At 38.4% G+C, this 27,504-nt stretch overlaps 3 protein-coding genes and 1 pseudogene across 11 annotated transcripts in view; 3 read left to right on the top strand and 1 right to left on the bottom strand.

Moving 5' to 3' along the window:
• Positions 1-9,305, top strand: part of LOC122448396 — a 34,474-nt pseudogene extending 25,169 nt beyond the window's left edge.
• YME1L1 (YME1 like 1 ATPase) overlaps positions 1-13,935 on the bottom strand; it is a 28,994-nt gene extending 15,059 nt beyond the window's left edge. The window contains exons 1-5 of one of the 3 annotated variants that reach the window (XM_043479673.1): positions 13,852-13,935; positions 12,985-13,166; positions 6,352-6,483; positions 657-819; positions 98-196 (exon numbers count right to left, since the gene is read on the bottom strand). In XM_043479673.1, the coding sequence (XP_043335608.1) occupies positions 98-196; positions 657-819; positions 6,352-6,483; positions 12,985-13,017 (427 nt within the window). In that variant the 5' untranslated portion in view covers positions 13,018-13,166; positions 13,852-13,935. Of the gene's footprint in view, positions 1-97; positions 197-656; positions 820-6,351; positions 6,484-12,984; positions 13,170-13,537; positions 13,814-13,851 lie in introns of those variants that run through there. The other 2 variants (XM_043479672.1, XM_043479671.1) reach the window with 2 other exon arrangements.
• Positions 13,936-14,016: 81 nt separating this feature from the next.
• Positions 14,017-27,504, top strand: part of MASTL (microtubule associated serine/threonine kinase like) — a 30,130-nt gene continuing 16,642 nt past the window's right edge. For 4 of the 7 annotated variants that reach the window (XR_006271649.1, XM_043479911.1, XM_043479913.1 and 1 more), the window contains exons 1-7: positions 14,044-14,282; positions 19,790-19,927; positions 21,794-21,933; positions 22,615-22,703; positions 24,294-24,400; positions 24,594-24,744; positions 26,647-26,819. Coding sequence is in view for 6 of the 7 variants with exons in the window: in XM_043479911.1 (XP_043335846.1) it covers positions 14,097-14,282; positions 19,790-19,927; positions 21,794-21,933; positions 22,615-22,703; positions 24,294-24,400; positions 24,594-24,744; positions 26,647-26,819 (984 nt within the window). In the remaining variant the exon portion in view is untranslated. Of the gene's footprint in view, positions 14,283-19,789; positions 19,928-20,802; positions 21,058-21,793; positions 21,934-22,614; positions 22,704-24,293; positions 24,401-24,593; positions 24,745-26,646; positions 26,820-27,504 lie in introns of those variants that run through there. The other 3 variants (XM_043479910.1, XM_043479909.1, XM_043479914.1) reach the window with 2 other exon arrangements.
• LOC122448533 (chromobox protein homolog 3-like) lies at positions 14,624-17,279 on the top strand. The gene has a single exon (XM_043479915.1). The coding sequence runs from the start codon at positions 16,791-16,793 to the stop codon at positions 17,277-17,279; it is 489 nt and encodes a 162-aa protein (XP_043335850.1). The 5' UTR covers positions 14,624-16,790.

Raw genomic sequence — 27,504 nt, 5'->3', positions numbered from 1 at the left:
TGAATGTTTCTAATCATTAATATCACTAAGAAAGACAAATCAGAATATATTAAACAAATCTAGTTTTTTCAAAATAAATATAATTGTTGCTTCGTACCTGGCCAGTACTGAAGATCTGAACAAATTCTTTTCAGAGTTCTTGAATGTTGTCTGTACAAGCAAGAGGAACGTAAAGTACTAAACAGATCTAAGCAACCTGGAAAGAAATTGTAAAAAGTAAACTTTCTAATTGTCAAACAATCAAATCATGAAATACAACAAAAGATTTTACCAAATATTAGAAAAACCAAAACAAGTTATTTCCAACAGACAGTTTCAAAACTAGTCAACAATGTGATGAAACATTGGAAACCACAAGTATGTTAATAAGTAACATGAAAGTGTACGTGGCTCAGTCATGTCCGATTCTCTGCGACTCCATAGACTGCAGCCCTCCAGGCTCCTCCGTCCATGGGATTCTCTAAGGCAAGAATACTGGAGTGGGTTGCCATTCCCTTCTCCAGCGGATCTTCCTGACCCAGGGATCAAACCCACACTGCAAGTGGATTCTTTACCATCTGAGCCACCAGGGAAACCCCCTAACCTTGTTATCTATTAAATTATCAACAGTACTAAAATGGCTTACTTTCATTGAAACATAAAATACATTAACTTACCATATTTATTTTCAAAGAAGGACTGTGCAGATACATGAGACGTATGCCAATGGGAAGAAACATTATTGTCCTTACAAAATCCAGGAAGTAGACTGTCTACCAGTTGATCAATCTGTCCAATTTTTAATTCAGATAATCCAAGGTCCCTTAAGTTAAGTACAGGCTGTAAAAGATTGAGTCAACCATGTAAGCATTATTAGCTTTTAACTTTTTATTGACATATAGTTGATTTACAATGTTTCAGTTGTTGTTTAGTCACTAAGTCATGTCCCACTCTTTTGTGACCCCATCAACTGTAGCCTACTAGGTTCCTCTGTCCATGGGACTTTCCAGGCAAGAATACTGGAGTGGGTTGCCATTTCCTTCTCCAGGGGACCTTTCCTACCCAGGGATCGAACCCACGTCTTTTCAGTTATATACATATACACATGTGTTATATATATACACATATACACACACATATGTGGAGTGTGTGTGCTCAGTTGTGTCTGACTGTCTGTCACCCCATGGGCTGTAGCCCACTAGGCTCCACTGTCCATGGGACTTCCCAGGCAAGAATACTAGAGTGGGTTGACATTTCCTTCTCTGGGGCGCTTCGTGACACAGAGATCGAACTTGCATCAGCCGAATCTCCTCCTTTGGCAGGGGGAGTCCTTACCACTAGCACCACCTGGGAAGCCATATATATATATATATATATATGTAATTTTCTACGATAAGTTACTACAAAACATTATATAGTAGGTGCTTGTTGTTTAGCTCAGGTAAGCATTATCACATCAGTTATTTAACTTAAAGAGTACTTATTAACTAAACTGATGTGAATTTTTAAAATCTAACAAACATATTGATTCGCTTTTCCTTCAAATATTTAAAAAATAAATTGGTATGCATATTTTTCTAGTTCTAGCTTTACTGAGATCAACCATGTGAGATTTGACAAAGCTTTTTGAAAAACCATACTCCCAATAGTATTAGCAGTCCACAGAGCTTTAATGACCATAAACAAAAGCCCATTCAATAACCAATTGCTGAGATTCTTATTCGAACCCAAAGGTTCTATAAATTACCCATATCTAACTCCCAGTAAGGAGAGAAACTGAACAAAGCAAAAGATGTGTGAAAACCAGTCAAGAGAATACATTCCCCTTAAAACAGTTCTGAAATAACTAGAGATTAAACAGGAGTGAGCTGTTTTCTTGTTCAAATGAGCAGACAGGGAGCCACTGAGAACAAGTAACAATTTAAAGTCCCAACAGCTAAAACTTCAAGTAAGGGAAGTAAAACTAAACAAACCAAGTAAAACATCAACTTTTTATGACTGATGTAGTCAGATCCCTGGATGTTCAGGTGCTAGTCAATTATAAGCTTTGTAACAAGTCCTTCACATTCTTAGAATTCCTTTCCTCATTAGAAAAATGGTTATAAAATATATCCTACTTATTTCACAACAGGATAGTGTGGCTCAATGGATGAGATCATGCCTTGCCCATCTACATAGCCTAATATATACAATGAGACAGTTAAAGTCAGGATGAAATAAAATATTTAATAAGAGCTTTTTAAGGTAATAAAAACTGTACAATATAAGGCACATTAATATAAAAGAACCAGAAGGACTACAGTATTTAAAAGCTACAAAGATATTTTATCTTCTAAAATGGGGAAACCAAAAAGTCTATTTATAATACAAAAAGAAATGCAGATTTTTAACTAAGAAGATTATTCACCTTACTTATTGGGTATCAGGTCCTAGGAACACAAAGAGAAATAAAGTACATATGAGTATGATAATTACCATACTACATGGTAACTGCTCTTATAGACGTATTTTTTTTTAAGTGGTAACAGAAAAAAAATTTAAAAAAATAAAAAATAAAAGTGGTAACAGAACACAGAACAACCAATTTCTTAAGTCCGATAAGGTTTCCCAGAATTAACACTTAATTCACAAATGATGGGGAAACCTCGGGGAAGAGGACAAACAAAAAGTCATCAAAGGGCCTAGAATGTTTGACATGCAGTCAAGTTCAGTGACTTAAGAAAGCACTAGAAAGATGGGCTATGGCCAAATTGTGAGGAGCTGTGTTTGCATTTAATTCTATACCTAGTATCATTAGTTTTGTTTCAGAGGAAGAAAACAGAAGATAAAGATGATAAGCTGGAGGAAAGAAGGCTGATACAACAAGAGAAAAAAGGCATGAACCTGAACTGAGCCCTAAGAGGGATGCAAATACTAAGTGGCAGAAAACAGACATTTGAAGAAACCAGTGAAGTACAGGACTGTGAGGGAGAGGGCTTCTGGAAGGATGTGCTGGTTATCCATCTGTTGTCTCTCAGCTCCTCTTCATCCTTTCTCTGGCTCCACAGTGATGTATCTGGGTCCCTTTAAATAGTCTTCCTTTGTTGGCTAAAACATTACGCTGTCAGTAGAGGGCACTGGAGAGACTTCGTAGGAGGAGCTTCTGTTCCTGGTTCAGGCCAGGTATTATGTTCACTCAACAGGTTCCTGGGTGCAACACCCATGGTTTCTCCAGTATCTGGCTCCTGCAGCTTCTCTGAAGCCTGGCTCCTGTGTGCACAGCTGCCAACAATACTTGGCAGCTTTCCCACGAACAGCTTCTCCTGGTACCCAGGTGGCAGATTTCCATCAGGTTCAGCTTGCACAGCACCAGCGACTTCTATGCCATTTAGTGAGCCAAGGCCATACCCTCTCCAACAACCTCAGAATCTCAGCCCAAAGGTGGAGAACTCTTCGTGGGTAGCTCAATTCTGGGAGTATTAGCTGCTCCTTGAATCTGCAAGTCCTATATATTTCGAGTTCTCTTTACTTATTACTAGCCAATTCCTAGTTATGCCAATCCCCTGTAAGATCAAAGTTTTTAAAATATTCAACTAAAAATACTTATTCTGTATATTAAACTTGCACTGTTCAAATGACTATGTGGGCTGTCTCTCTTGGTTGGACCCAGAGTGACAAAGAGGTGCTAAAACCACTTTAAGATCAAATACACTGGAATCTGAAGAAGTAGTTCAGTTTTAGACATCTTAATTTTGAGGTCCTTGAAACCTGTCCAGAGGGTATTTTAATATGTCACCAGATGACTATTTTAAAACTTTAGAGATCCTTTAGAGTTGAAGGTAGATTTGGGAGTTGTCAGCATATAGAAATATACAAACATTAAGACAGATAATCTGGGAGACTGTGGAGAATAAAAATTAGCTTACAGGTAAATGCATCCACTATTTAAAAGGCTGGCAATAAAAAGAAGTCCAGCAAAACAGAGGGAAAAAAAATTCAATGCAGTATCACTTAATTTCTGAGCGTACTTTGAAAACAGTGAATATTCTTAAGGAAAAGTTGCAGATTTTTTAAAAGGCCTGTATTTACTGCTAAGGAAATCAACAAAATACACAAAGTCTATAAAATGGTAAAAGTAGTAGCCAAACTACAATGGGAGATGGTATAAATAAAAGCAACGATTAAGTTCAGAATACTACTTTTTTCATAAGTCTGAAAGCAAAAGGCAAAGAAGTCAGACAGCTTGGAAGGAAGTTAAAAAGAAAGTTTTTTGCTTGTATTGTGAAGTGGATTTTGGATGAATAAGACTTGATGAAAGCAAAGGCATCGCAGAACAAAGGAGGTGAGAGTAGAGATGAGGAAGGATGCTTAAGAAAAATGGAAATGTTTGTGAACAATAATAACAAGTAGTCATCAGTGATAAACCACAGGACTAATGAGGGTAAACCAGAGGATAAGACACCAATTCTGTATCTGAAACCATTAGTCTTAAGCTCAACTTTGGCTTCTAGAATTTAGTTACTTTTTAAGCTAAAATATACTTCATCACTGATCTAGCCATTTCACTTAATGAAACAGTCAAGTATTTAGTACCATGGAAAGTACAAGTGGTGCTATTTATAGCAGAAAAAATTGGAAACAGTACCCAACAACAGAACATAAAATGAATAGTCTGAAGTCATAAAAACTAACGTATGGTATAACAAGTTCATAAGACTATTAAATGATGAGGGAAAAATCTTAATCTGCATATACAGTATGATCCAACTATTATAAAATATAAAAGTACATGGGAGAAAAGGAGAAGTAGGATCATAGTTTAATTTCTACCACTTACATATTTTCCAAAATCTCTGAAATGAATATAATAGTGCTGCATGTAGCAATTTTGATAAATGCAGTCATATCATTAGGAAAGCTTTCTCAGACTGTAAGTGAGAAGAGTGTCACAAAACAAGAATGGACTGCATATAGAAAGAGGCAATAGGAATTTGGCAGATAGTATAAAGGGAAAACATAAAGACAAATTTTTCACCTACATAAAATTATATTTCAAGACTTACCTCACAACCATCCCCTCATCCCACTCCCACCAAAAGCAAATATGGAAATAGTGTCAGATTTCATTTTCTGGAGCTCCAAAATCAATGCAGATGGTGATTGCAGCCACGAAATTAAAAGACACTTGCTCCTTGAAGAATAGCTATGTCAAACCTAGACCATGTCAGGAAAAGCAGAGACATCACTTTGCCGACAAAGGTCCGTCTAGTCAAAGAGATGGTTTTTCCAGTAGTCATGTATGGATGTGAGAGTTGGACCATAATGAAGGCTGAGCACCAAAGAATTGATGCTTTCAAACTGTGGTGCTGGAGAAGACCTCTTGAGAGTCCCTTGGACAGCAAGGAGATCAAACTAGTCAATCCTAAAGGAAATCAGTCCTGAATATTCATTGGAAGGATTGATGCTAAAGCTGAAGCTCCAATACTTTGGCCATCTGATGCAAAGAATTGACTGGAAAAGACCCTGATGCTGGGAAAAATAGAGAGTAAGAGAAGGGGGCAACAGAGGATGAGGTGGTTGGATGGCATCACTGACTCAATGGACATGAGTTTGAGCAAACTCAGGGAGATAGTGATGGACAGAGAAGTCTGGCTTGCTGCAGTTCATGAGTTCATAAAGAGTTGGACACGACTTAGCAACTGAACAACATATACTGTCCTCTGCCACAGTCCCTCAAATAAGGACTAAGGATATACGCCATTTATGGGTTAAAGAGGCTTCTGTGAAACTTAGTCACATATTAGTGTCTATTATGAAAAATGTATTCTGATCTACAAGCAACTATCTTAGTAACAAGTCTTATAAACACAAGTTCCTAGATTGTCAATTTGCTATATACCAGACCATGATGATTTTACAATTCTCTGAAAACTCAAAGCACAGTTTCATAGCTAATACATTTCATTTTCAGGTATCTGTGTTTCAACTGTTCAATTACACTGAAAGCTTCTATAAGGCAGCATATAATAACTTCTTGCTCTCTGTCTTCCCTGAGACTTGTGGGGCAGTTGTGGAGTTAACTGTGGGATCCCTGCTACCACTGAAGCAATACAAAAGAATATTTAAATGGTATCACACAAGCAGTAACACAGGGAGTGAATACGAATACATTGCCATGGGAAATTTTTTATAAATGTTAAAAATAGGACAAAGTAATAGTTCTATACACAAAACAAAGCCAGAATTAGATGTCTTTAATCCTGCAACAGAGATTAAGCTGAAGACAGAAATCACCCTGCTACAAATGCCTAAACATAGAAAGTTATTGCAGACATGTTTACAATGTACTAAACCAAAAAAGCTTTCTCATACATCCAGGGTAAAAACTCTTACCTCACTGCTGGGGGCCTCATGCTCAGACCCAACATCTCGATGCTGGTTTTGAGAAATGGATGCACTGACAGAAACTGATGTTTTTTTCGGTGAATGGAAGGCATTGATGAGATGACTCAGAGGAACTGTAACCTAAAAAAAGATAAAAGCTAAAAATCAGCAGTGCTTTTTAAAATAAAAACAGCAAAAAAAAACCTTTTTATTGTCAGAACTGGGGATTGTATAAAGTTAAACATACACTGTTTATCAAAACTATACATTACAAATTGTAAATACTCAGATTACTGCCGGTCGAAAACTACTAACTTTTAGAATAGAACTGGGGTTATATACAGCAAAAGTACTAAAAATACATATATTTCATTGTTGTAGCAACCTAACTCTGAGGGATTTATTTCAAGGATATAATCTGGTAAGTAATAATTTATGCTTGCATATGCCTAGACGATAATTTTCAAAATATTTTAAAATTTATGGAAAGCTAGAAATGTCCAAGAATAGGGGAGTGGCTAAATAAACAGTACCACTGCAAAAATGAAATATTTCACAGACATGAAACAAGCAAGCATATATCCAGAATTTTGTACTTTTCAATTTCCCTACTACACCATCCCACCGTATTCTGAGCCACCATCATCTCTAAGTGGATTTTTTTTTTGTATGTGGATTTTTAAAAACAGCAACCTAACTTCTCCCCCTGAATCTCCTCTATTAAAGCCACTCATCACTCCTCTGGCTCAAAACTCTCCAATGGCTTTTCTCACAATAAAGGCTAATGTCCTAACAACAATGTCTCCCTGGCTCTTTCTCACTTCTGTGATCTGAGCCACCATTAAGTTCCCCTTCATTGTCTCTGCTCTGGCCACCTCAGCCCCTTTGCTGTTCCTGGAACACACCTGGCAGGCTCTCACTCAAGGATGCTGCACTGCTGTGTATTCCCACCTCTCCAGTTAGTCACAAAGTTTGCTCTCATGCTTCCTTCAGTACTTCACTCAAAAGCAATCTTTTCATGTGTCTTTTCCCTGGTCAACCTACTAAAGAACCCTCTCCTAAGAAGTATTCCTTACTGCCTTCCTCTGCTCTATTTTTTCTTCTTGACATTTATGTTATCTCACACACTTTATATATTTACTTGTTTACCTATGTACTGTTTACTAGAAACCTCAACCTAAGCCCCCTTATTTGCATAAATCCATGTGGGTGACCCAAAGAGGGGCTTTAAGAATAAAAACACGCCTATCACACAGGAAATTTCAAGGGTTTCAGGAACTCTGTGCCAAGAACTGGGAACAAAGACCAAAAATTTTTATTTATTATACCACATTCTCCCACTGGAATATAAGTTTCATGTCAGAAGGGATTTCTTTCCTGTATTTTAATATTTTTCTCTTTTGTTTATACATTAATTTACTATGTTTTTACATAATACTTATACACCTTAGATTTTATTTTCCTCTTTCTCTATTTCATTCAATACTGTATCCCAGTGCAACAATAACGTACACAGTAGTTGCTAAATAAACATTTGTTGAGAAAATGAAAAAACTAAATGGGCTCTTACTATATGACAGTTTTTACTTAATTATCTCATTTAATCCTAAGAGACATAAACGTTAGTTACTTCTATTTGATGAAGAGAGCAAAAAATTAGATTCAATGTCATGTTCCAAGTCATTCAGCAAGAAAGTATAATATTAGAGGAACGATTCTAACCCAGATAATCTGACTTCTAACCCAGATAATCTGACTTCAGGTTTGAAGTCAGATTATCTGGGTTAGAATCGTGGTTACTGATGCAGAAATAAAATCCTAATATTGTTATACAAAAAAAGCAAGCTATAAAACTTTATGTAACATTTGTGTTTTTTTTTTTAATTATGCATACAGAACTTTCCTGGTGGCCCAGTGGTTTGATCCCTGATCTGGGAAGATTCCACAAGCCACAAAGCAACTAAACCAGTATGCCACAACTACTGAGCCCAAACACTAGAGTCCGTGCTCCTCAACAAGGGAAGCCCTCGCTCGCTCCAAGTAAAGATAATAAGGCCCAAGTGCAGTAATAAAGACCCAGTGCAGTCATGAATAAATGAATAGCATGCACACCCGTATTTGTATAGTTGAGGGGATGAAAGAAATTATTCTAAAATGCAATCTCTTGCAGTGATGGAATTATGGGTGATCTTTATTTTCCAGTATTTTTCTTTTCAGCATTTTTGGCAATGACTGTGTATTATTTTTAACAGTCAGAAAGAAATGATAAGCTCTTTTAAAGCTGCAGGAATCGAAATAAGATACATATTTTCTGCCTATACCTTTGAAAAGTTTTATCTTAATTACTTATATTTCTTCTCATTCAATATTAAGAATTTAAATTGCTGTTTCCCTAGGTCCTCTCGAACAATCCATCTGATGCCACCTATTATCTGCTTCCCTGGACCTTTAGGCTTGTCTTGGCCGATCTGAAGACCAGGCAGTTGATAAATCCTGAGGCTCGCTGCTCAGACTGGCTCAGGTGGGACACAGTCACCAGGGATGGTAGAACGTAAGAATGGGGCAAGTGTCCGGACTGCTCTCCTGGACACTGAGCAGAGTCCTGTGGCTCTCAGGCCCCTCTGAGTGGAGAGCCGCCTGGCAATCCTGCATCATGGAAGAGAAAGAGCTAGAAGTTTATTCCTAGATTCAAACTCTCTGGGACCCAGAGAAGCCCAGTACTTTAGAAGAACTGGAAGTGGTAACAGAAAGTTGTGTGGAGGTTCAAGAGATAAATAAAGACAACTATTTGGTTATTATAATGTTCACACCAACAGTACCTCATGGCTCTTCAGCAACTCTTATTGGCCTGTGCTTAAGAGTAAAACTTCAACAGTGTTTACCATTTAAATATACGTTGGAAATCTAAATTTCTGAAGGAACCCACTCAACAGAGGAAGATATGAACAAGCAGATAAATGACAAAGAGCTAGTGGCGGCTGCAATGGAGAAACCCAACTTATGGAAAATCATGGAACAGTGTGTCCTTGCACCTAAGAGCTGTTTTAAGAGCCACTAACAATAATCATTTGATATATTTGTTTAAACTCTTTGTAAAATGTAGAAGATTCATGTTTAATACATAGGTGATTTGTACCTCAGAGCATTTTTTTAAAGGATGATTTCCAAGCAAGACTTAATTATAAGGTAGTCCCTAAGTCTGTTCAGTGTCCAGCATTCTCAGGATCTGTGACACTTAAATGACCAGACAGAAAAATATTTTCTAGTTATTATGACTATGTGTAAGATGAGTTGCTATTTTTCTGATCCCCATTATGATACACCTGCTTTTCATGTCAAATATTTACCATGCCCAAAAGTATTAAATCTAAATCATCACTCTGTAAAATAAATAAAAGACATGATTCTTGTTAATAAAAAAAAAGAAGAAGAATTTAAATTGCTAAAACATGGTCTGATCTCAATGAAAAACTTGACCCTCTGTCATACAATTTAAATTCAAGTGTATCAAACCAATTAAGCAAACAGGAATTACAAACTGTGTTCTGCGCTTCCCCGGTGGTGCAGTGGTAAAGAACACACCTGCCGATGCAGGTTCGATCCCTGAGTCATGAAGACCTCCTGGAAAAGGAAATGGCAACCCACTCCAGTATTCTTGCCTGAAAAATCCCATGGACAGGGGAACTTGGCGGGCTACAGCCCACGGGGTTGCAAAAGAATCAGACGTGACTGAGTGACTAAACAAGATTACCATCTTCCACAGCATAATATGCATAAGAGTCCTACGTGGCCCAGTTAGCACTGCCTATAGTACATACAGCTTCTTCACTATTTTCATCAACATCACACACCACTAACTCCACTTCAGTTCAGTCGCTCAGTCGTGTCCGACTCTTTGCAACCCCATGAATCGCAGCACGCCAGGCCTCCCTGTCCATCACCAACTCCCGGAGTTTACTCAAACTCATGTCCATCGAGTTGGTGATGCCATCCAGCCATCTCATCCTCTGTTGTCCCATTCTCCTCCTGCCCCCAATCCCTCCCAGCATCAGGGTCTTTTCCAATGAGTCAACTCTTCGTATGAGGTGGCCAAAGTATTGGAGTTTCAGCTTCAGCATCAGTCCTTCCAATGAACACCCAGGACTGATCTCCTTTAGGATGGACTGGTTGGATCTTCTTGCAGTCCAAGGGACTCTCAGGAGTCTTCTACAACGCCACAGTGCAAAAGCATCAATTCTTTGGTGCTCAGCTTTCTTCACAGTCCAACTCTCACATCCATACATGACCACTGGAAAAACCATAGCCTTGACTAGACAGACCTTTGTTGGCAAAGTAATGTCTCTGCTTCTTAATATGCTATCTAGGTTGATCATAACTTTCTTTCCCAGGAGTAAGCATCTTTTAATTTCATGGCTGCAATCACCATCTGCAGTGATTTTGGAGCCCAGAAAAATAAAGTCTCACTGTTTCCACTTTTTCCCCATCTATTTGCCATGAAATGATGGGACTGGATGCCACGATCTTAGTTTTCTGAATGTTGAGCTTTAAGCCAACTTTTTCACTCTCCTCTTTCACTTTCATCATTTTTAGTTCCTCTTCACTTTCTGCCATAAGGGTGGTGTCATCTGCATATCTGAGGTTATTGATATTTCTCCCGGCAATCTTGATTCCAGCTTGTGCTTCATCCAGCCCAGAGTTTCTCATGATGTACTCTGCAAATAAGTTAAATAAGCAGGGTGACAATATACAGCCTGGACGTACTCCTTTTCCTATTTGGAACCAGTCTGTTGTTCCATGTCCAGTTCTAACTAACTCCACTTAGCAATGATAAATTCTCCTAATATGGGGTCTTCTTGATACCAGGGGCTTCCCCGTTGGCTCAGTGGTAAAGAATCTGCCTGCAATGCAGGAGATGCAGGGGTCACTGGTTCGATTACGAGGCTGGGAGGATCCCCCAGAAGAGGGCATGGCAACCCACTCCCAGCTTCTTGCCTGGAGAATCTCATGAACAGAGGAGCCTGGAGGGCTACAGTCCATGGGGTCGCAACGAGTCAGACACGACTGAAGCAACTTAGTATGCATGCACACTTGATACCAACTTACTGCAGTTCAGTTCCAGAAGGTTTAATAGTCAGCAGACCAAGTCAAATTTTTTTTCAAATGACTTGCAGGACTCCACCAGACACTAGTAACACCTTCTTGCAGCCAGCTGATCAAACCAAAAACATCTTTTTCCATCGTGCCTGATGAAATTCTATTCTTTTTTCAAAATAAATCTCATACCCTCCTTTTCATGAACATTATCACCACTTAGCAGTGCATTAGCACCTCTCTGGATTAGTGCAATAACATCCTTATCTGAAAACACCTCCACTCTAGTTCTTCTACATTCTCCACACAGCAAGAAGCCAGAGTAACCCATTACTCTGTTACTAGACTGTAAGGTAAATCTGATCATGTCACTCCTTAACATGTTTAAAAGAATTCGGTGGTTTCCAACAAATTGCAAATGAAATTCAAAGTCCCTTATTAGAATCCCCTGTATGATATGTCAAGTCGTCTTTCCAACCTCCTTTCTGCCATTGGCCCTTTAATCACCAACCAGGTTCTAGCCACAATGGCCTTATTTTTGCTCCTCCAATCAGCTAGGCTTGTCAGGATCTCAGACCCTCCAGATGTTGCCTACCTGTTCCTGTCTATTCACGTGGCAAACTCCTACTCATGTTTTATTTCACATCATCATTAAAGTTCCATATTTTCTTTGTCCACCTAGTACATTACTGAAGCCCTATAAATAACCACTTTTTTTTTAACCCAACCAGTACTAGCAAAACAAAAGCCAGTAGAGGTTACACAAAGGGACATAACTATAATCTTAAACCAAGAAAAACTAAAGACGTCAAACATATTTTGAAAACTGAATGTATACAAACTGTTTATTTGCAAAACTGTGAAGAACTCTAAAAAAAAATTACCATCAAAAATGATTTTTAAATGAACTAAGAACAAAACAGTCACAGGTGATAAGTCCTGAGAGAATTAAAAATAAAAACCCTTGGAATCTTTCTTCTCTGCTTCTTTGCTTCATAAATGGAAAGATGAAGAGGAGGCTGAATCAAAATTTTACCTGCAAATAATCAATAACTTAAAATATATGTATTAGCTATTGTAGATAGAGAGAGAAAGCATTCCTAGAAGCTTGCAAATTTCTTAGCATGTCTGGGTTAAATGCCATTAAAGAGAGAGTCTGGGTTGTGAGTACCAGTCTTTGAAGAGGCGGAAAGACAGAAAAGAAACATTACTTGCCCTCTCTACAACTATGGTAAAGACGTTCCCCCTACCCACTCCCCAAACCCTACCTCAGAAGTGCCTAGCACTAAACAGTGCCAGATGGATTTTCCAGCAAAAATTCCACGCAATCAAGTCGATAAGCCAAGATCTCCATCACGCTCGTACTATACTTATGCTTCTTCGTCAGCCTTTTACTCAGCGTCGCCCCAATCTTTTCTCAACACCAGGACTCCAACTGGATTCAACGCTTCCCTCCTACGACCCCTTACAGGAAACTGCTTCCAAGAAACGCAAATGGCAAACAGCCCAGAGTAGGGCTGGGACAGAAAAATAAACTGGATGCGGACCCACCTGGGGCTGCACGGTGCTCGACAGGGAAAACATCTTCAGGCCGTCAGCGACCTCACCCGCCTGCCAAAACTGTCCCTCTTCTCCGGTCCGGCGGGGAGGCGCTGAGCCCTCTCTTCCCCTTCCTTTCTCTCTCAGCGCCCTCACTCTTCCTAGAAGCGGAAAATGGCCTCCCCAGCATACAGCTGCTGAAACGACAGACAACCCGCCCCGGAAGGCAAGGCGCTAACGCACCAGTACTTCCGGGGAAGGTGAGGTCGCCACCCTGAGCCGCTGACGCCCCCTAAATAGTTCGCTTTCACATTGAATAATACACGCGCCGGAGCCCCAAAGCTTTCTGGCTGTCGTTTTCTTTTTAAAGGGGAACGGCATCCACCCCGTTAAATCTTCCTCCAGCTTTCTAATCAATACTTTCGACTCCGGTTGTGACTGGGCATTGGGCCATAATACGCTCTTTTGCTACAATTTAGTGCTCTTTATCTTCCCCACAATAAATAAAAAATTTCCTGTTCCAGATAGGCAAGTTACACCCAGTTAAAATGTCAAATTACAGGACCAGGCATGCGCTTCCTGCTCTCCACATACGCTTCCAGTTTCTCCACATTCTATGATTTCACTGGTCACCGACTCACTGACCAGACCGAACTGGTTTACATTCCTCCAGCGGGTGAGAGGCCCTAAAGGAATCTGGTGGTTGTTTTTTAAGTGGGGGAAGGGCAGGGCCCCACCAGCCTCCTTTGGAGGTCGGGATAAAAAACTCTTCAAGCCCTGTTATTCAAATTACAGCCCCCAAAGTCCCTTTCCCCATCAGCCAAAAACTGTCGTGCCGTCCCCAGTCAGTGCGAATGAGGTAAATCAGCCGCCGTCAACCTGGAACAGCCTGTGGTAGGTTCAAGAGATTTCCGGAAGCCCCGCCTTCACTTCCATCGGCTTCTGCGTCGACGCAACGCAGGTGACGGAGGCGGAGACGCGCATGGATGGGTGTGGCGTGGGCTGCGACGTAGTGACATCCTGACTACGTGAGGCGTGGGCGGAGCCTCACTTTGAAACTAGTTGGCGGGAGTTGCCAAGGGGCCTTGGCCGGTGATAGAGCCTTGCTTCCGGGGTGGACTGCGATGGAGCCCACCGAGGGCGGTGAGATGAAGAGTGGAGGTGGAGCGCCAACCGGAGAGTGCGTGAATAGGATCCCGGTGCCAAGACCTCCCTCCATTGAGGAGTTCACCATAGTGAAGCCTATTAGCCGCGGCGCCTTTGGGAAGGTGTATCTGGGGCAGAAAGGCAACAGGTTGTATGCGGTGAAGGTAAGAGTCGAGGATTAAAGAAAGCTAAAGAGGCTGGTCCTTCGGCCCTCCTTCCCGCCCCCTGAACTGGGCAGGCTCCAGGGCCTCTGGAGCGGCTAGACTCGATGCCTGGCTCGCTGAAGCCTCCGGGCCCCGTGAGATGATTTATCATTTGAGGTGACGGCGCGGGCAAGTCGCTGTTGCCTCTGCCCCGCCCTTCTCTTCCCACCGCGTAAACCTTAGGAGATCTAGGACTTCTGAATCCTTTTTACTAATTTGGGCTTTACCAGGAATAAGGTTGAAACTTTAAATTAGAAACATTTTCAAATTATATTTTAACTACCAATTTGGTGTAGATTCATTTCTTTTTTTGTTGAGGCGTAATTGACATAATACCAATTTCAGGTGTACAACTTAACGATTCAGTATTTGTCTATGTGGTGAAATGATCGTCATAAGTCTAGTTAACAGCCATGATGAAACAGCAAATTTTTTTCTTGTGATGAGAACTTTATCTTAGCAGCATTCAAATATATAATGCAGTATTGTTAACTATAGTCAGCATGCTATGATATAGATGAACTTTTGATCTGTATAACCAAAAGATTCCATTAAACAAACCCACTTTTCAAGCCTTTCATTATAAATCTGGAATGTACTTTTATTTAAAGACTAAGCTGAAATATTCCTAAATCACTCCTTTATCCTTACAGTAGTATGTGCTGTGCTTCCTCACTCAGTCCTGTCCAACTCTTTGCAACCACATGGACTGTAGCCCTCCAGGCACCTCTGTCCATGGGGATTCTCCAGGCAAGAATACTGGAGTGGGTTGCCACGCCCTCCTCCAGGGGATCTTTGCAAGCCAGGGATTGAACCGGGGTCTCCTGCAATGCAGGAGCTGAGCTACCCGGGAAGCCCTACAGTAGTATGTATCATTCCAAAGCATTCAAGAGCTCAAAGTATTCAAAGCTGTTCAGGCCACTGTTGATTCTCATCTACTCCCATAGCTTCAAATTAGTCACATCTAAGGAGTGAGTGATAGTAATAAAGGAGAAGCCAGCAGACTGAGTACTGATGTGGTTTCAATTTCCTGTTGGACATTGCCGTGTGAATATCTAGCACGCACCTCAAAATTGTACTTGTCCAGCTTTGATCATGGTCCTCTCCACCTAACCACCTCCTGGATTTCTTCTCTCCGTGTAATAACACCACCATCATTCAGGCTTGAAACTTGAGTCTTTTTAATCTTCCTCTACTGCATCTGTATATCCTCTCTCTCAACTCTGCCTATCAATTCTGTCTCATATTCATTTTTAGTACCCCTTTCATTCCATTCTCAAGTTTGCCCAAATACAGACTTAATTTTTTCTTTCTTCCTTTTTTAAAGTACAACTCAGTTTTTAGTAAATCAAAGATTGGGTAACCATTAACACATTACAATTTCAGAAAATTTCCAGTACCTGAAAACTACCTCTCTTGCTTATCTGCAGTGTCTCCCCACTTAGCCACAAGTAACTTTATATCTCTATTGGTTTGTCTTTTCTGGACGTTCCATATTGATGGAATCATACAATACATGGTCTTTTGCATCCAACTTTCTTCACTTCCTTCACATGTTTTTGAGGTCCCTCAGGCCTTCCTTGGACTTCCCTGTGGCTCAGCTGGTAAAAAAAAATCCTGCAATGTGGGAGACCTGGGTTCAATCCCTGGGTTGGGAAGATGCCCTGGAGAAGAGAACAGCTCCCCACTCCAGTATTCTGGCCTGGAGAATTCCATGGATTGTATTGTCCATGGGGTCACAAAGAGTCAGACAGAACTGAGCGGGCTTCACTTTCACTTTCTCTTTAGCACCCTCCCCCCTCAAACTTTTCCTAACCTTTCAGACCCACCCTATTGAAATTAATTCTCCATCACTTCATAGTCCAAAGATTTTTTGCTTTTCCTTCTGTTATACTAAACAGTCATTATTAGCTGTTGAAATGAAAATGCCAGTATATTTTTCACAAGTATTTGTGAATATCCACTTTGTGTAGGATATGGATACAGTGGTAAACAAAAACAAATATGCCCTCATGATGCTTCCAGTCTAGTGGAATGATAAGGAAATCATGTTTTATACTGGCTTTCTCAGTTTTGCTCATTTTTCTTATGGGAAGGCTCTACAGCTGGAATTTACAGTGTATTGATGATTTTATTAAATGCTTTATTGAATCTTTGGAAGAAATATGCCTTTTTTCCCCTTCCTGAGAATTGATCTCAGTGTTACTAACTGTTCAGTTTAGTGCTCCAATTTTAACATAGATTATAGTTTTGCCTCCCTACCAATTACCTTGAGACTTAAAAAGAGTAATTAGTTGTTTTCTGTAACACAGCATCTGACACTTAAGTTTCAGTAAACTCTAACCATTTTTAAGAATTTTTCCGGGAGATGCTGCAGACCCAGGACCCAGAGCAGCTCAGAGGCGGTGAATAATAGCTCTTCCAGTCTGCAATAAAAAATGGCCTTCAATAAAACTACATTGCAAAAACATGGGAAAGAAACAAAATGGAAAGAGTAAAAAAGTTGAAGAGGCAGAACCTGAAGAATTTGTAGTAGAAAAAGTACTGGACTGCCGTGTAGTGAATGGGAAGGTGGAGTATTTCCTGAAGTGGAAGGGGTTTACAGATGCAGACAATACTTGGGAACCTGAGGGAAATTTAAATTGTCCAGAGTTAATTGAAGCATTTCTTAATTCTCAAAAAGCTGGTAAAGAAAAAGATGGAACAAAAAGAAAATCTTTGTCTGACAGTGAATCTGATGATAGCAAATCAAAGAAGAAAAGAGATGCTGCTGATAAATCAAGAGATTTTGCCAGAGGTCTTGATCCAGAACGAATAATTGATGCCACGGACAGCAGTGAAGAATTAATGTTTCTCATGAAATGGAAAGATTCCAATGAGGCGGACTTCGTGCTGACAAAAGAGGCAAACATAAAGTGTCTTCAAATTTTAATTGTAATTTTTATGAAGAGAGACTAATTTGGTATTCTTGTCCAGAAGATGAGACTCAATAATTGTTTGAATTTATTATATATATACATTATATATATATTTATATACATAAAATGTGGGTCTTGGTTTTTTGATTTATTAGTGTGAAGAAATAACTACATTCTAATGAAAATCAGGTTTGATGTGTTTGTATTGAAATAGTATTGGGGAAGTTACATTGGGTTTTTTTTTTTTGGTCTGTAGCACTAGTTGCTTTGAACAAATAAAAACTTTCTATAGTTGCTTCCTTCAGCAGGAAAGAATTTGATACCATAGTATATTATATCCTCAGCATTGGAGAACAGCTTTTCTAAATGTTGGGGGAAATCTCCATAGTCATTACTTAATCAAAATTTAGAATTTGCATTTCACTCATCTATGCTTTGGGGCTTCCCTGGTAGCTCAGAGGTTAAAGGATCTGCCTGCAATGCGGGAGACCCAGATTCAATCCCTGGGTCAGGAAGATCCCCTGGAGAAGGAAATGGCAACCCACTCCAGTATTCTTGCCTGGAGAATCCCATGGACGGAGGAGCCTGATGGGCTACAATCCATGGGGTCGCAAAGAGTTGGACACGACTGAGCGATTTAACTTTCATATATGCCTAAGGATCATTCTAAGTTTTTTGTATGTGTATACATAAAATACATATGTAAGTTGTTTGGGAGCTTTTTTGTTGTTGTTTTTGTTTTGGTAAATATATTTAAACACAGCTTTTCATAACCATGGATAAGCCCATGTTTTTGGAATTCCATCATTTTGAGCAATATGAGAAATCCTTTCAACTTAAATTGAAAACTTAAGTCTTAACCTTTCAAATTAAATAGTTTTGTAATTAATTAGATAAATTAAGCAATTTAAATTGGGTAATTTTTTAAAGCATCCCTATCAGAATCTGCATCCGTATCTGCATATAAGTCTGCATATAAATGCAGAAGCCCTGGAAGGAAAATTTTTATCACTATCAACAACCTCCCCAACCAAATGAAAAAAGTAGAAAAATTCTGGTATGTTTTAATTGGTGAAGCAAAACTTTAGTTAAGTGGACACTTGATCGTTCCTTTTGGTGAACCATTGTTTTACAAGAAATTGAAATCCCTATGCTATATTTAGGAAAGGTTGTGATATATGGGATGTCTCAGATTTGTTCATGGAAACCTAATCAAATAGTTTTAAAATATTGGCAATTTCCAATATACAGGAATATGCCCTATAGGAATATGCCCAGAGGACATATGGGATCTTAACTAGGGATAGAACCCAGGTCCCCTGAAGTGGAAGGGCAGAGTCTTAACCACTAGACTACCAGGGAAGTCCCAAGAATGTGTAAACACACATTCTGTTGTATAGTGCTTCCTGCGCTTTAGCTGGTCCCAGTCTGTGAAGCGGATTCCCTGGTAGCTCAGTCAGTAAAGAATCTGCTCGCAGTGCAGGAGACCTGGGTTGGATCTCTGAGTCAGGAAGTTCCCCTGGAGAAGGAAATGGCAGCCCAATCCAGTATTCTTGCCTGAAAAATCCCATGGACAGAGGAGCCTGGTAAGCTACAGTCCGTGGGGTCACAAGAGTTGGACACGACTGAAGCGACTCAGCACAGGAATAAATGAGTGAACAAACTTTTCTAATCTACACTTGACCTGCATGTTTTTTCAGACTTTACCCCAACCCATTCTATACATGAAGGCTCGATTTTCTCAGTATTTCAGGTTACTAGTTGAGCAGAAGCTAAGAAAAACAATTTTGTAGTAATCAGAATGTTATTCAACTGTATATTATTTACTTTATTGTAAATACTAGTGAACAGTGGTCAATAGTTTTATATTCCTAAAAAAAAAAAAAGAATTTTTCCAAGGGAAAAAAAGTACATTCTTTCTCTATTTCTATCCATCAAGGAACCAAAAAGATTTTTTAAATGGATTGGCCAATTATTTCTCTATGCCTACATTCCTGATTATGTGAAAGTTGCTCAGTCGTGCCCGAGTCTTTGCGACCCCATGGTCTGTACAGTCCATGGATTTTCCAGGCCAGAATACTGGAGTGGGTAGCTATTCCTTTCTCCAGGGGATCTTCCCAACCCAGGGATTGAACCCAGGTCTCCCGCATTGCAAGCAGATTCTTTACCAGCTGAGCTACCAGGGAAGCCCTATAGTCCTGATTATCTGGGAGCATATTAGGAACATTGCTATCTTATGACTTGTAAGAACAGCAGAACAGAATTTATTTTCTACTTATTGGTAGGGTAGACTGGGAGCATTTGCTTACATCTTTTTCCTTCTCAAAAGGAAAGTAGTACTTTTACCACTTGATACCAATTTGAGAGGTTCTATGTTGAAGAAAGTTTTATTTTCACCAGCTGTTTTCCTGGCAGAGTTTCCTGCTGGCAGTGTGAGGGCCAAACAACATGTCCATGCTTTCTCTCTGTTGTTTCACTTGGAAACCTGAGACCACTCTGTGATAAAAAATAAAACCATGTGTCTGTTGTCACATTATGTACTTACTACAGGTTGTCAAAAAGGCAGACATGATCAACAAAAATATGACTCATCAAGTACAAGCTGAGAGGGACGCACTGGCCCTAAGCAAAAGTCCTTTCATTGTCCATTTGTACTATTCCCTGCAGTCAGCAAACAATGTCTACTTGGTAAGTAAATGACATGTTTTTCTTCATTCAGGAACCACTAAACCCGGTGACTTAAGAATTACTGCCTTTGGGTTCAGAGTACCTAGGTTTGAATTCCAGCTGTTGGACGTACTAGCTTTATGACCTTGGCCAAGTTACCTTTCCTGTTCTGTTTGTTAGGGTTCTTCAGGGAAAAAGAACAATAGGGTGTGTGTGTCTGTGTCTGTGTATGTATGTAGAAAGGGGGATTTTAGGGATTGTCCTTCATGGTTATGGCAATGGCAAATCCAAAATCTCTGGGGTAGGCTGACAGGCTATAGATCCAGCGAAGAGTTGATGTTGCCGCACAAGCCCAAAGGCAGTGAAGAGGCAGAACTCCCTCCTCTTTGGAGGAGAAAGAGATGACACCTCAACCTTTTTTCTCTCCAGGCCTTCAGCTGATTGCATAAGGCTCTCCCACATGGCGGAGGTTGAGATGTTTATCTCATCTAAAAAATACCTTAACAGCAACATTTAGATTGGTGTTTGACCAAATATCTGGGTGCCGTGGCTTAGCCAATTTGATGTATAAAATGAACCATCATGCCTCAGTTTTCCCATCTGCAAGGCAGAGATAGCAATAGTACCTACCTCAAAGGTTGTTATGAAATTCCAATAGGTTGATATAAACCTTGTAGAACCGTGTGTGGCACATAGTGCTAAAAATATTTCCTAAGTAAAGGATGCATAATAGAAATACTATATCAAGTTTGATGTGTAATAAGGAAAAGATATTAGGAAGTGGTGGATTGGGGATTTATGGACTTAGCAAGTTGCTTGCTTTTCACTGAACATGGCAGCTTACAGTCTTTTAATTCTAATGAGGAATTTGGGTAGGGGACAGGAAGACGTGAGGATGGCAGGTATTTTGACTTCCAAGTTCTAGAGGTTCATGAGGAAATAATCAGACGTTGTGAAAGACCACCCTATGCCCCACCCCTGGTCCCACCCCCTCTCCAGCAAATAAAAAGAAGAAAAGTTATTCCAAATTAAAGGAGATATGATAACTAAATCCCATGCATGGTCCTGGCCTGGGAATGAGGGACGAGGAGAGAGGCCGTCAGGAACAATATGGAATTATCAGAGAAATCTGAATACAGACTAAACAACAGGTAATAGCATTATTTTAGCATTAAGTTCCATGCATTTTATTACACTGTAATTATAGATGATGTCCTTGATAAAGCATTTGTTTAAAAAAAAAGAATGCCCTTGTTAGCAGAAATGTGATGAAGAATTCAGTGGTACACTTTCATAATTTAAAAAATAAAAAAGAAAAAGAAAAAGAATTCTGTGGTGACATATCATGCCCTCTTCCACTTCATTCTAAAATTATTCAGCCAAAATTTTAAAGATTAATACCAGTTGCTAATGTTGCCTTATTTAAAGTATTTAATTTGAATAAAAATACATGCACATAGTGTATTTATGTTAATGTTGTTAATAACTGTTATGTTTATTATGTAACATAATCATGTTAATGATTAGCATAAATAAGTATTGTTATATTCATATATGTGTAGAGGAAGAAAGCAGATTGGCAAAGTGCTAACGATGGGTGAAAATAGATGAAGAGTACATGAGAAATTATTCTACTCTTCATACCTTTTTTGTAAGGCTGAACAGTTTAAATTTTAGAAAGTGTATGGTAGCATGAACAAACCTGGTATTGATGTGTACTCAGTGACACCAAGAAAATGTCTGTTACAGAACCATGCTAAAATGTGTAATCATTAATGCTCAAATAAGATATTTTTAAGTAGTCATATTGGTTTTTTGGGGGGTTTTTTGTGTTTTTTTTTAGTCATATTGGTTTTATTTTACAGTATTTCTATTTCGTTTTGACAGGTAATGGAATATCTCATTGGTGGAGATGTCAAGTCCCTTCTGCATATCTATGGCTATTTTGATGAAGAGATGGCCGTGAAATATATATCTGAAGTTGCATTAGCTCTAGACTACCTTCATAGACATGGAATCATTCACAGGTAATGACTGACTTTTCTCCAAACTATTACTTAAGCACAAGTAATCAAATTATGTATTTACTATTTGAGTCTTAGATATTTGCATAACCTCCAATATATGGGTTATCTTAAATTTAGTAGTAATTTGTGCGAATTTAGAAATTCCATCAACTCTTTCATCTCCCTGTGTGTGTGAATGTGTTGCTTTGTCCATGGATATCCCATTTTATTGTGAAGAATATTGACTCTTTTTTTCCACTCGTTTAGCTGTACATCATGCAAAAGTACTATAGTTTATAATCCCAGCTGATTTACAGTGTTTTGCTGTGTTCAAAGAAAGGTTAAGTTGACTCTTTTTGGTTAAGGCTTAATCTCACAGAAAGAAGTAAATATGATTTGACCTGGTTTGAGGTTTATTTTACCTAATGAAATTTATCTTAATGGAATATCTAGTGAATAATGCCAAAGATAATCTAGCATTAAATAGTTAACTCTTGTATATTCAGATATTCAAATTTTAGTTGGTTTTTTTTTTTTTTTTAGTTTGCTTTTGAGAGTTCTTTTCTGTACTTTCAAAGCCACCAATGAGAGCCAATAAATAGGGTTTGATTCTTCTTTAACTTTCTGTTTTTTTTGCTTGAAATTCTAAAATCAACACTAGCTCTTTTTTAGTTATCTGATATTTGTCTTTTTTATGTTCAGGGATTTGAAGCCAGACAATATGCTTATTTCTAATGAAGGTCATATTAAACTAACAGATTTTGGCCTTTCCAAAGTTACTTTAAATAGAGGTAAGAAACATAGCAAGTAAGTACCTTTTTAAAAGTCCAACACATTTTAGACACTAACATTTCATTAGTTTATACATTTTCTGTTAATTAAAAATGACTAAAAAAAAAAAAAAAAAAATGACTAAAACAGCTTTTGTGTGTGTACCCAGCAGAAGAATTGCTGGATCATATAGACCAAATTCTATTTTTAATTTTTTGAGAAACTTCCACTGTATTTTTCATAGTGGTTGCACAGTTTTACATTTTACAGTTGACCAGCAGTGCACAAGAGTTTCAGTTTCTCCACATTCTTTCCAATACTTCTTATTTTGTTTTTTGATAGTGGTCATCCTAATGGGTATAAGTTAATATTTCATTGTAGTTTGGATTTGCATTTTTCTGTTGGTTACTTATGTTAAGTATATTTTCATAAGCCTCTTGACCATTTGTATATCTTCTTTAGAGAAATGTCTATCCAAGACTTTATCCACTATTTTAATTAGATACTTGGATTTTTTTTGTTATTGAGTTGTAGTTGTTTCTATATTCTGTATATGAGCCCCTTATTAGATAAATAATTTACAGATGTTTCTCCCATTCTGTAGGTTTTTTCATTCTGTTGCTTGTTTCCTTTGATGTTCTGAAGTTGTGAGGTTTGATATAGTCCCATTTGTCTTTTTTTGCCTTTTTCCTGTGCTTTCAAAGTCATAACCAAGAAATCATTGCTGTAGCTTTTTTTAATTTGTAAAATATTTTTTAAGAAGTTTATTGTAGTTCCTACAGTTTCATCAGTGTGAGGTATAAGTGAAATTTAAATTCAAACTTTCAACCTACATTTTAAAGTCTTACACTACATACAAAGTGTTACAATTCTCTTACTTTTTTTTTTTACCTTTTTTTTCTTTTTTTTACTATTTTTGATATCTAAAGAAAATCGTACAATATTATGTGTGAGTTTTGAATCATTTTACAGTGTTACACATTGAAAGCTGATAAAAATCTGCATTAGTTTCTATCTTGCTTACATAGTAAATTAACATAAGTGTTCCATAATTTGTGTTAATTCCTTAAATTGATTCTTTTGTTGTTTAGTCACTCAGATTCTGTTATTGAAATTTATTTTGTATTCTTAGTACTTTGATTCCTTTCTTAGCTTTTTTTTTAACCACTTCCTTTTCTAATGCTTTATTTACCAAGAATTATTTTGTTGGCAGTTAGGTAACACTTTTGTATTTATCTTTTTTAATTTATTTTTATTTATTAATTTTTACCTTTTGGCCCATTTCATCCATTTCTTCCAGCCCTTAATCCCACCTCTGGCAACCACAAATCAATTCTCTGTATCTATGAGCTTGATTTTTTGTTTTGTTTTTTAAATTCTACATATAGAGAAAGCATATGGTATTTGTCTTTCTCTGTCTGGTTAGTTCTACATGTTTACTATATGGCATGATGGTTTTCTTGGCTGTGTTTGTCTTGCACAAGCCAACTTTGTAGTTGATGTTAGCAATGTGAAAAGTGGGGCAAAGTCCAGAACAAATAATTGTTGACTTTAGTCAATGACAGTTGAAGTTTTTAAAGAATATCATGTACTTTTCTTTCTATATATAGATATCAACATGATGGATATTCTTACAACACCATCCATGGTGAAACCTAGACAGGATTATTCAAGAACCCCAGGACAAGTATTATCTCTCATCAGCTCTTTGGGATTTGTAAGTACTCGATAAGAAAAAAACTCACATGATAGACCCTAACATGATTGCCATTTACACAGATTCAAATATTAAGCATGTTGCATTACTTCGGCAGTTCATCTACCTAGATATCATAACAGTCTATGCATTTAGGTGGTGTTTTTGTGACAACAAATTGTAGCATTTGTTTTTGTCTTCCTCTTTGTCATAGCACACACCAGTTGCAGAAGAAAATCACGACTCTGCAAATGTTGTTTCGACTCATGTATCTGAAACATCACCACTTTCTCAAGGACTAACTTGTCCTATGTCCATAGATCAAAAGGACATTACTCCTTATTCTAGCAAGCTACTAAAATCATGTGAGTATAAAAGAAAAGATAGTATATTCTGTTAAATGTGCCCTTGAGGAACAAAGTATTTTATAATTTTAAAATTTTGAATATCAATAATTTTTAAATGCAGACATTCAGATAGCCTGTGGACTTCCTCTGTTTTGTCATGTAAGTGCCATTTCTGACAGGGGTTGTTGCAGATCTTTGTTGTTGTTGGCTGCACTGGGTCTTCACTGTTACGCGTGGGCTTTCTCTAGTTGCAGTGAGCTGGGGTTACTCTGTAATTGCGGTGTGTGGGCTTCTCATTGTGGTGGCTTTTCTTGTTGCAGAGCACAGGCTCTAGAGCCCTCGCCTAGTTACTCCACAGCTTGTGGGACCTTCCTGGACCAGGGATAGAACTGGTGTACCATCCATTGCAAGGTGGATTCCTAACCACTGGACCAGCAGGGAAGTCCCTGGTGGATCTTTACATCAACAAAATAAAATGTCAAGCTAATTTTTCAATTAGCTGCAACATTGTAATGATCATTGGGTGAATTTCACTGTACTGAGTCTATGGAAATCTTAGATGGAGAAGATATAGTAATACTCTGTGCCTTTATAAAATGATTTCCAAAAGGTTCTGAAATAAAATAGTTACAGTCAAGATATAGTTTTAGTTATTATACAATAAAAGTCAAAAGTAAAGGAAGCAAGTGGAAAATCTGTATAGCACTTAACCTCACCCTCTAACTTATCAACAGTGGACAGTTTAGTTCTGTGCATGTGTGTTTTCTTCATCTTGGAAATGTGAATAATGATGCTGATGCTTTTGAACTGTGGTGTTGGAGAAGACTCTTAGAGTCCCTTGGACTGCAAGGAGATCCAACCAATCTGTCCTAAAGGAGATCAGTCCTGGGTATTCATTGGTAGGACTGATGTTGAAGCTGAAACTCCAATACTTTGGCCACCTGATGTGAAGAGCTGACTCATTGGAAAAGACCCTGATGCTGGGAAAGATTAAGGGAAGGAGGAGAAGGGGACGACAGAGGATGAGATGGTTGGATGGCATCACTGACTCAATGGACATGGGTTTGGGTGGACTCCGGGAGTTGGTGATGGACAGGGAGGCCTGGCGTGCTGCGGTTCATGGGGTCACAGAGTCGGACACAACTGAGCGACTGAACTGAACTGAACTGAAAGAGTAATTAGTGTTAGTTGTTTTCATAGATGCTACTTCATTATGAATTTGGTCCTCAATTCTGAACATATCTTGAAGCGATGGATAGACCAACAGGAAGAATTGCCTCCTTTTTACAAATGAGAACAAAAGAGTCTCTTTAAGTTCAGGAGCAAAAAGTTTTAGCATCATTAGTTATTTATAAGATACAGGAACTTGTGTTATAGAGATGGTGCTACTTTCTGGCACTGGCTCATGCTTAGCAAGGTCACTATTATTTCTTTTACCCAGTAGTATAAAAAAGTCCTTACGGATGTATATAATTCCACACTGGTAAGCATGTAAACCTCAACATTAAAATAAAGCTCTGGTTTTAATTAAATACAAATTGAATTGAGTAAGAGTAGTCACATTCCAGCCTTCTAGCACATCCAGATTTAGCCCATCAGTAATGAACCTTCATTGAGAAAAGTGTCAAATTGGATAATGGATATTCAAAATGAATTTCCTCCTAATTATAAATTTGCAAAAAATAAAAATAAAAAAATAAATAAATTTGCTCCCTATCCTGATCTCTACTTTATAAATATTGAGAGTTTTGTCTATTAACTTTCAGAAGCCATCCTTATTGATGAGATAATGTTTACATAGAAATAGTTCTGATATGAAATATTTACTTACTACTTAACCCAATTACCTGTAAAGATTCAGGATTTGCAGGGAAGTAGGAAAGAAGTGACATAAGCCTCAGTGTTTTCTCTTCCCCACAGGTCCTGAAATGGTTGCCTCCCACCCCCGGATGCCTGTGAAGTGTCTAACTTCCCACCTCCTTCAGTCTAGGAAGAGGCTGGCAACATCCAGCACCAGCAGTCCGTCCCATACCTTCATATCCAGCGTGGAATCCGAGTGCCACAGCAGTCCCAGATGGGAAAAGGATTGCCAGGTTAGAGTGCCACTCACCTTACCCAGAACCAACTGTGTAATGATAGAAACATTTGACACCTTTTCATACAAGTTCTGTAAGGACATGAAAGTGTTATGTGAACAGCAGTCAAGATACTCTTCATTTTCCTGTATATTCTGTCAAATTCTTTTGCAATATTTCATTTCTCATTGAAATGTGAAATTATTCTTCAGTATATGAGATTACAATTTTTTTTAATTAAAAAAAAGTTATGTTTTGGTCATCCTGCGAGGCATGTGGGGGTCTTAGTTCCCCAACCAGGGATCAAACCCATGATCCCTATATTGGAAGCATGGAGTCTTAACCACTGGTTCACCAGGGAAGTCCTCCAATTTTTTAACTTTTGCAGTATATTAATAGTAAATGTTTGGCTTCTAGGCATCTAGATGGACTTTTTTAAAATTCCCTGCCCTAACATAGACATTAGATTGTTGAGTTTTTTTAACCTTTGTCTTATTTTATAACTTATACTACGTCCTTCTATAACTGTTTACTGCCAGCTTATTATTTAATGGAATGGTAACTCTTCTGAATCAGAAATAACTTCTAGACCACAAAGGTTGATGCGGGTGTGTCTTTAAAAGTATCTATTCTAAGGAGATTGCTTGCCAAGTGAATAGATACTGAAAGTCATTTTACTTAATTTATGTATTCTGTTCTGGGC

This window comes from Cervus canadensis, chromosome 10, assembly GCF_019320065.1.
Source record: "Cervus canadensis isolate Bull #8, Minnesota chromosome 10, ASM1932006v1, whole genome shotgun sequence".
NCBI classification, from domain to species: Eukaryota; Metazoa; Chordata; class Mammalia; order Artiodactyla; family Cervidae; genus Cervus; species Cervus canadensis.
The sequence above is the reverse complement of the archived record's forward strand: the minus strand, read 5'-3'. Positions and strand labels throughout refer to the sequence as shown.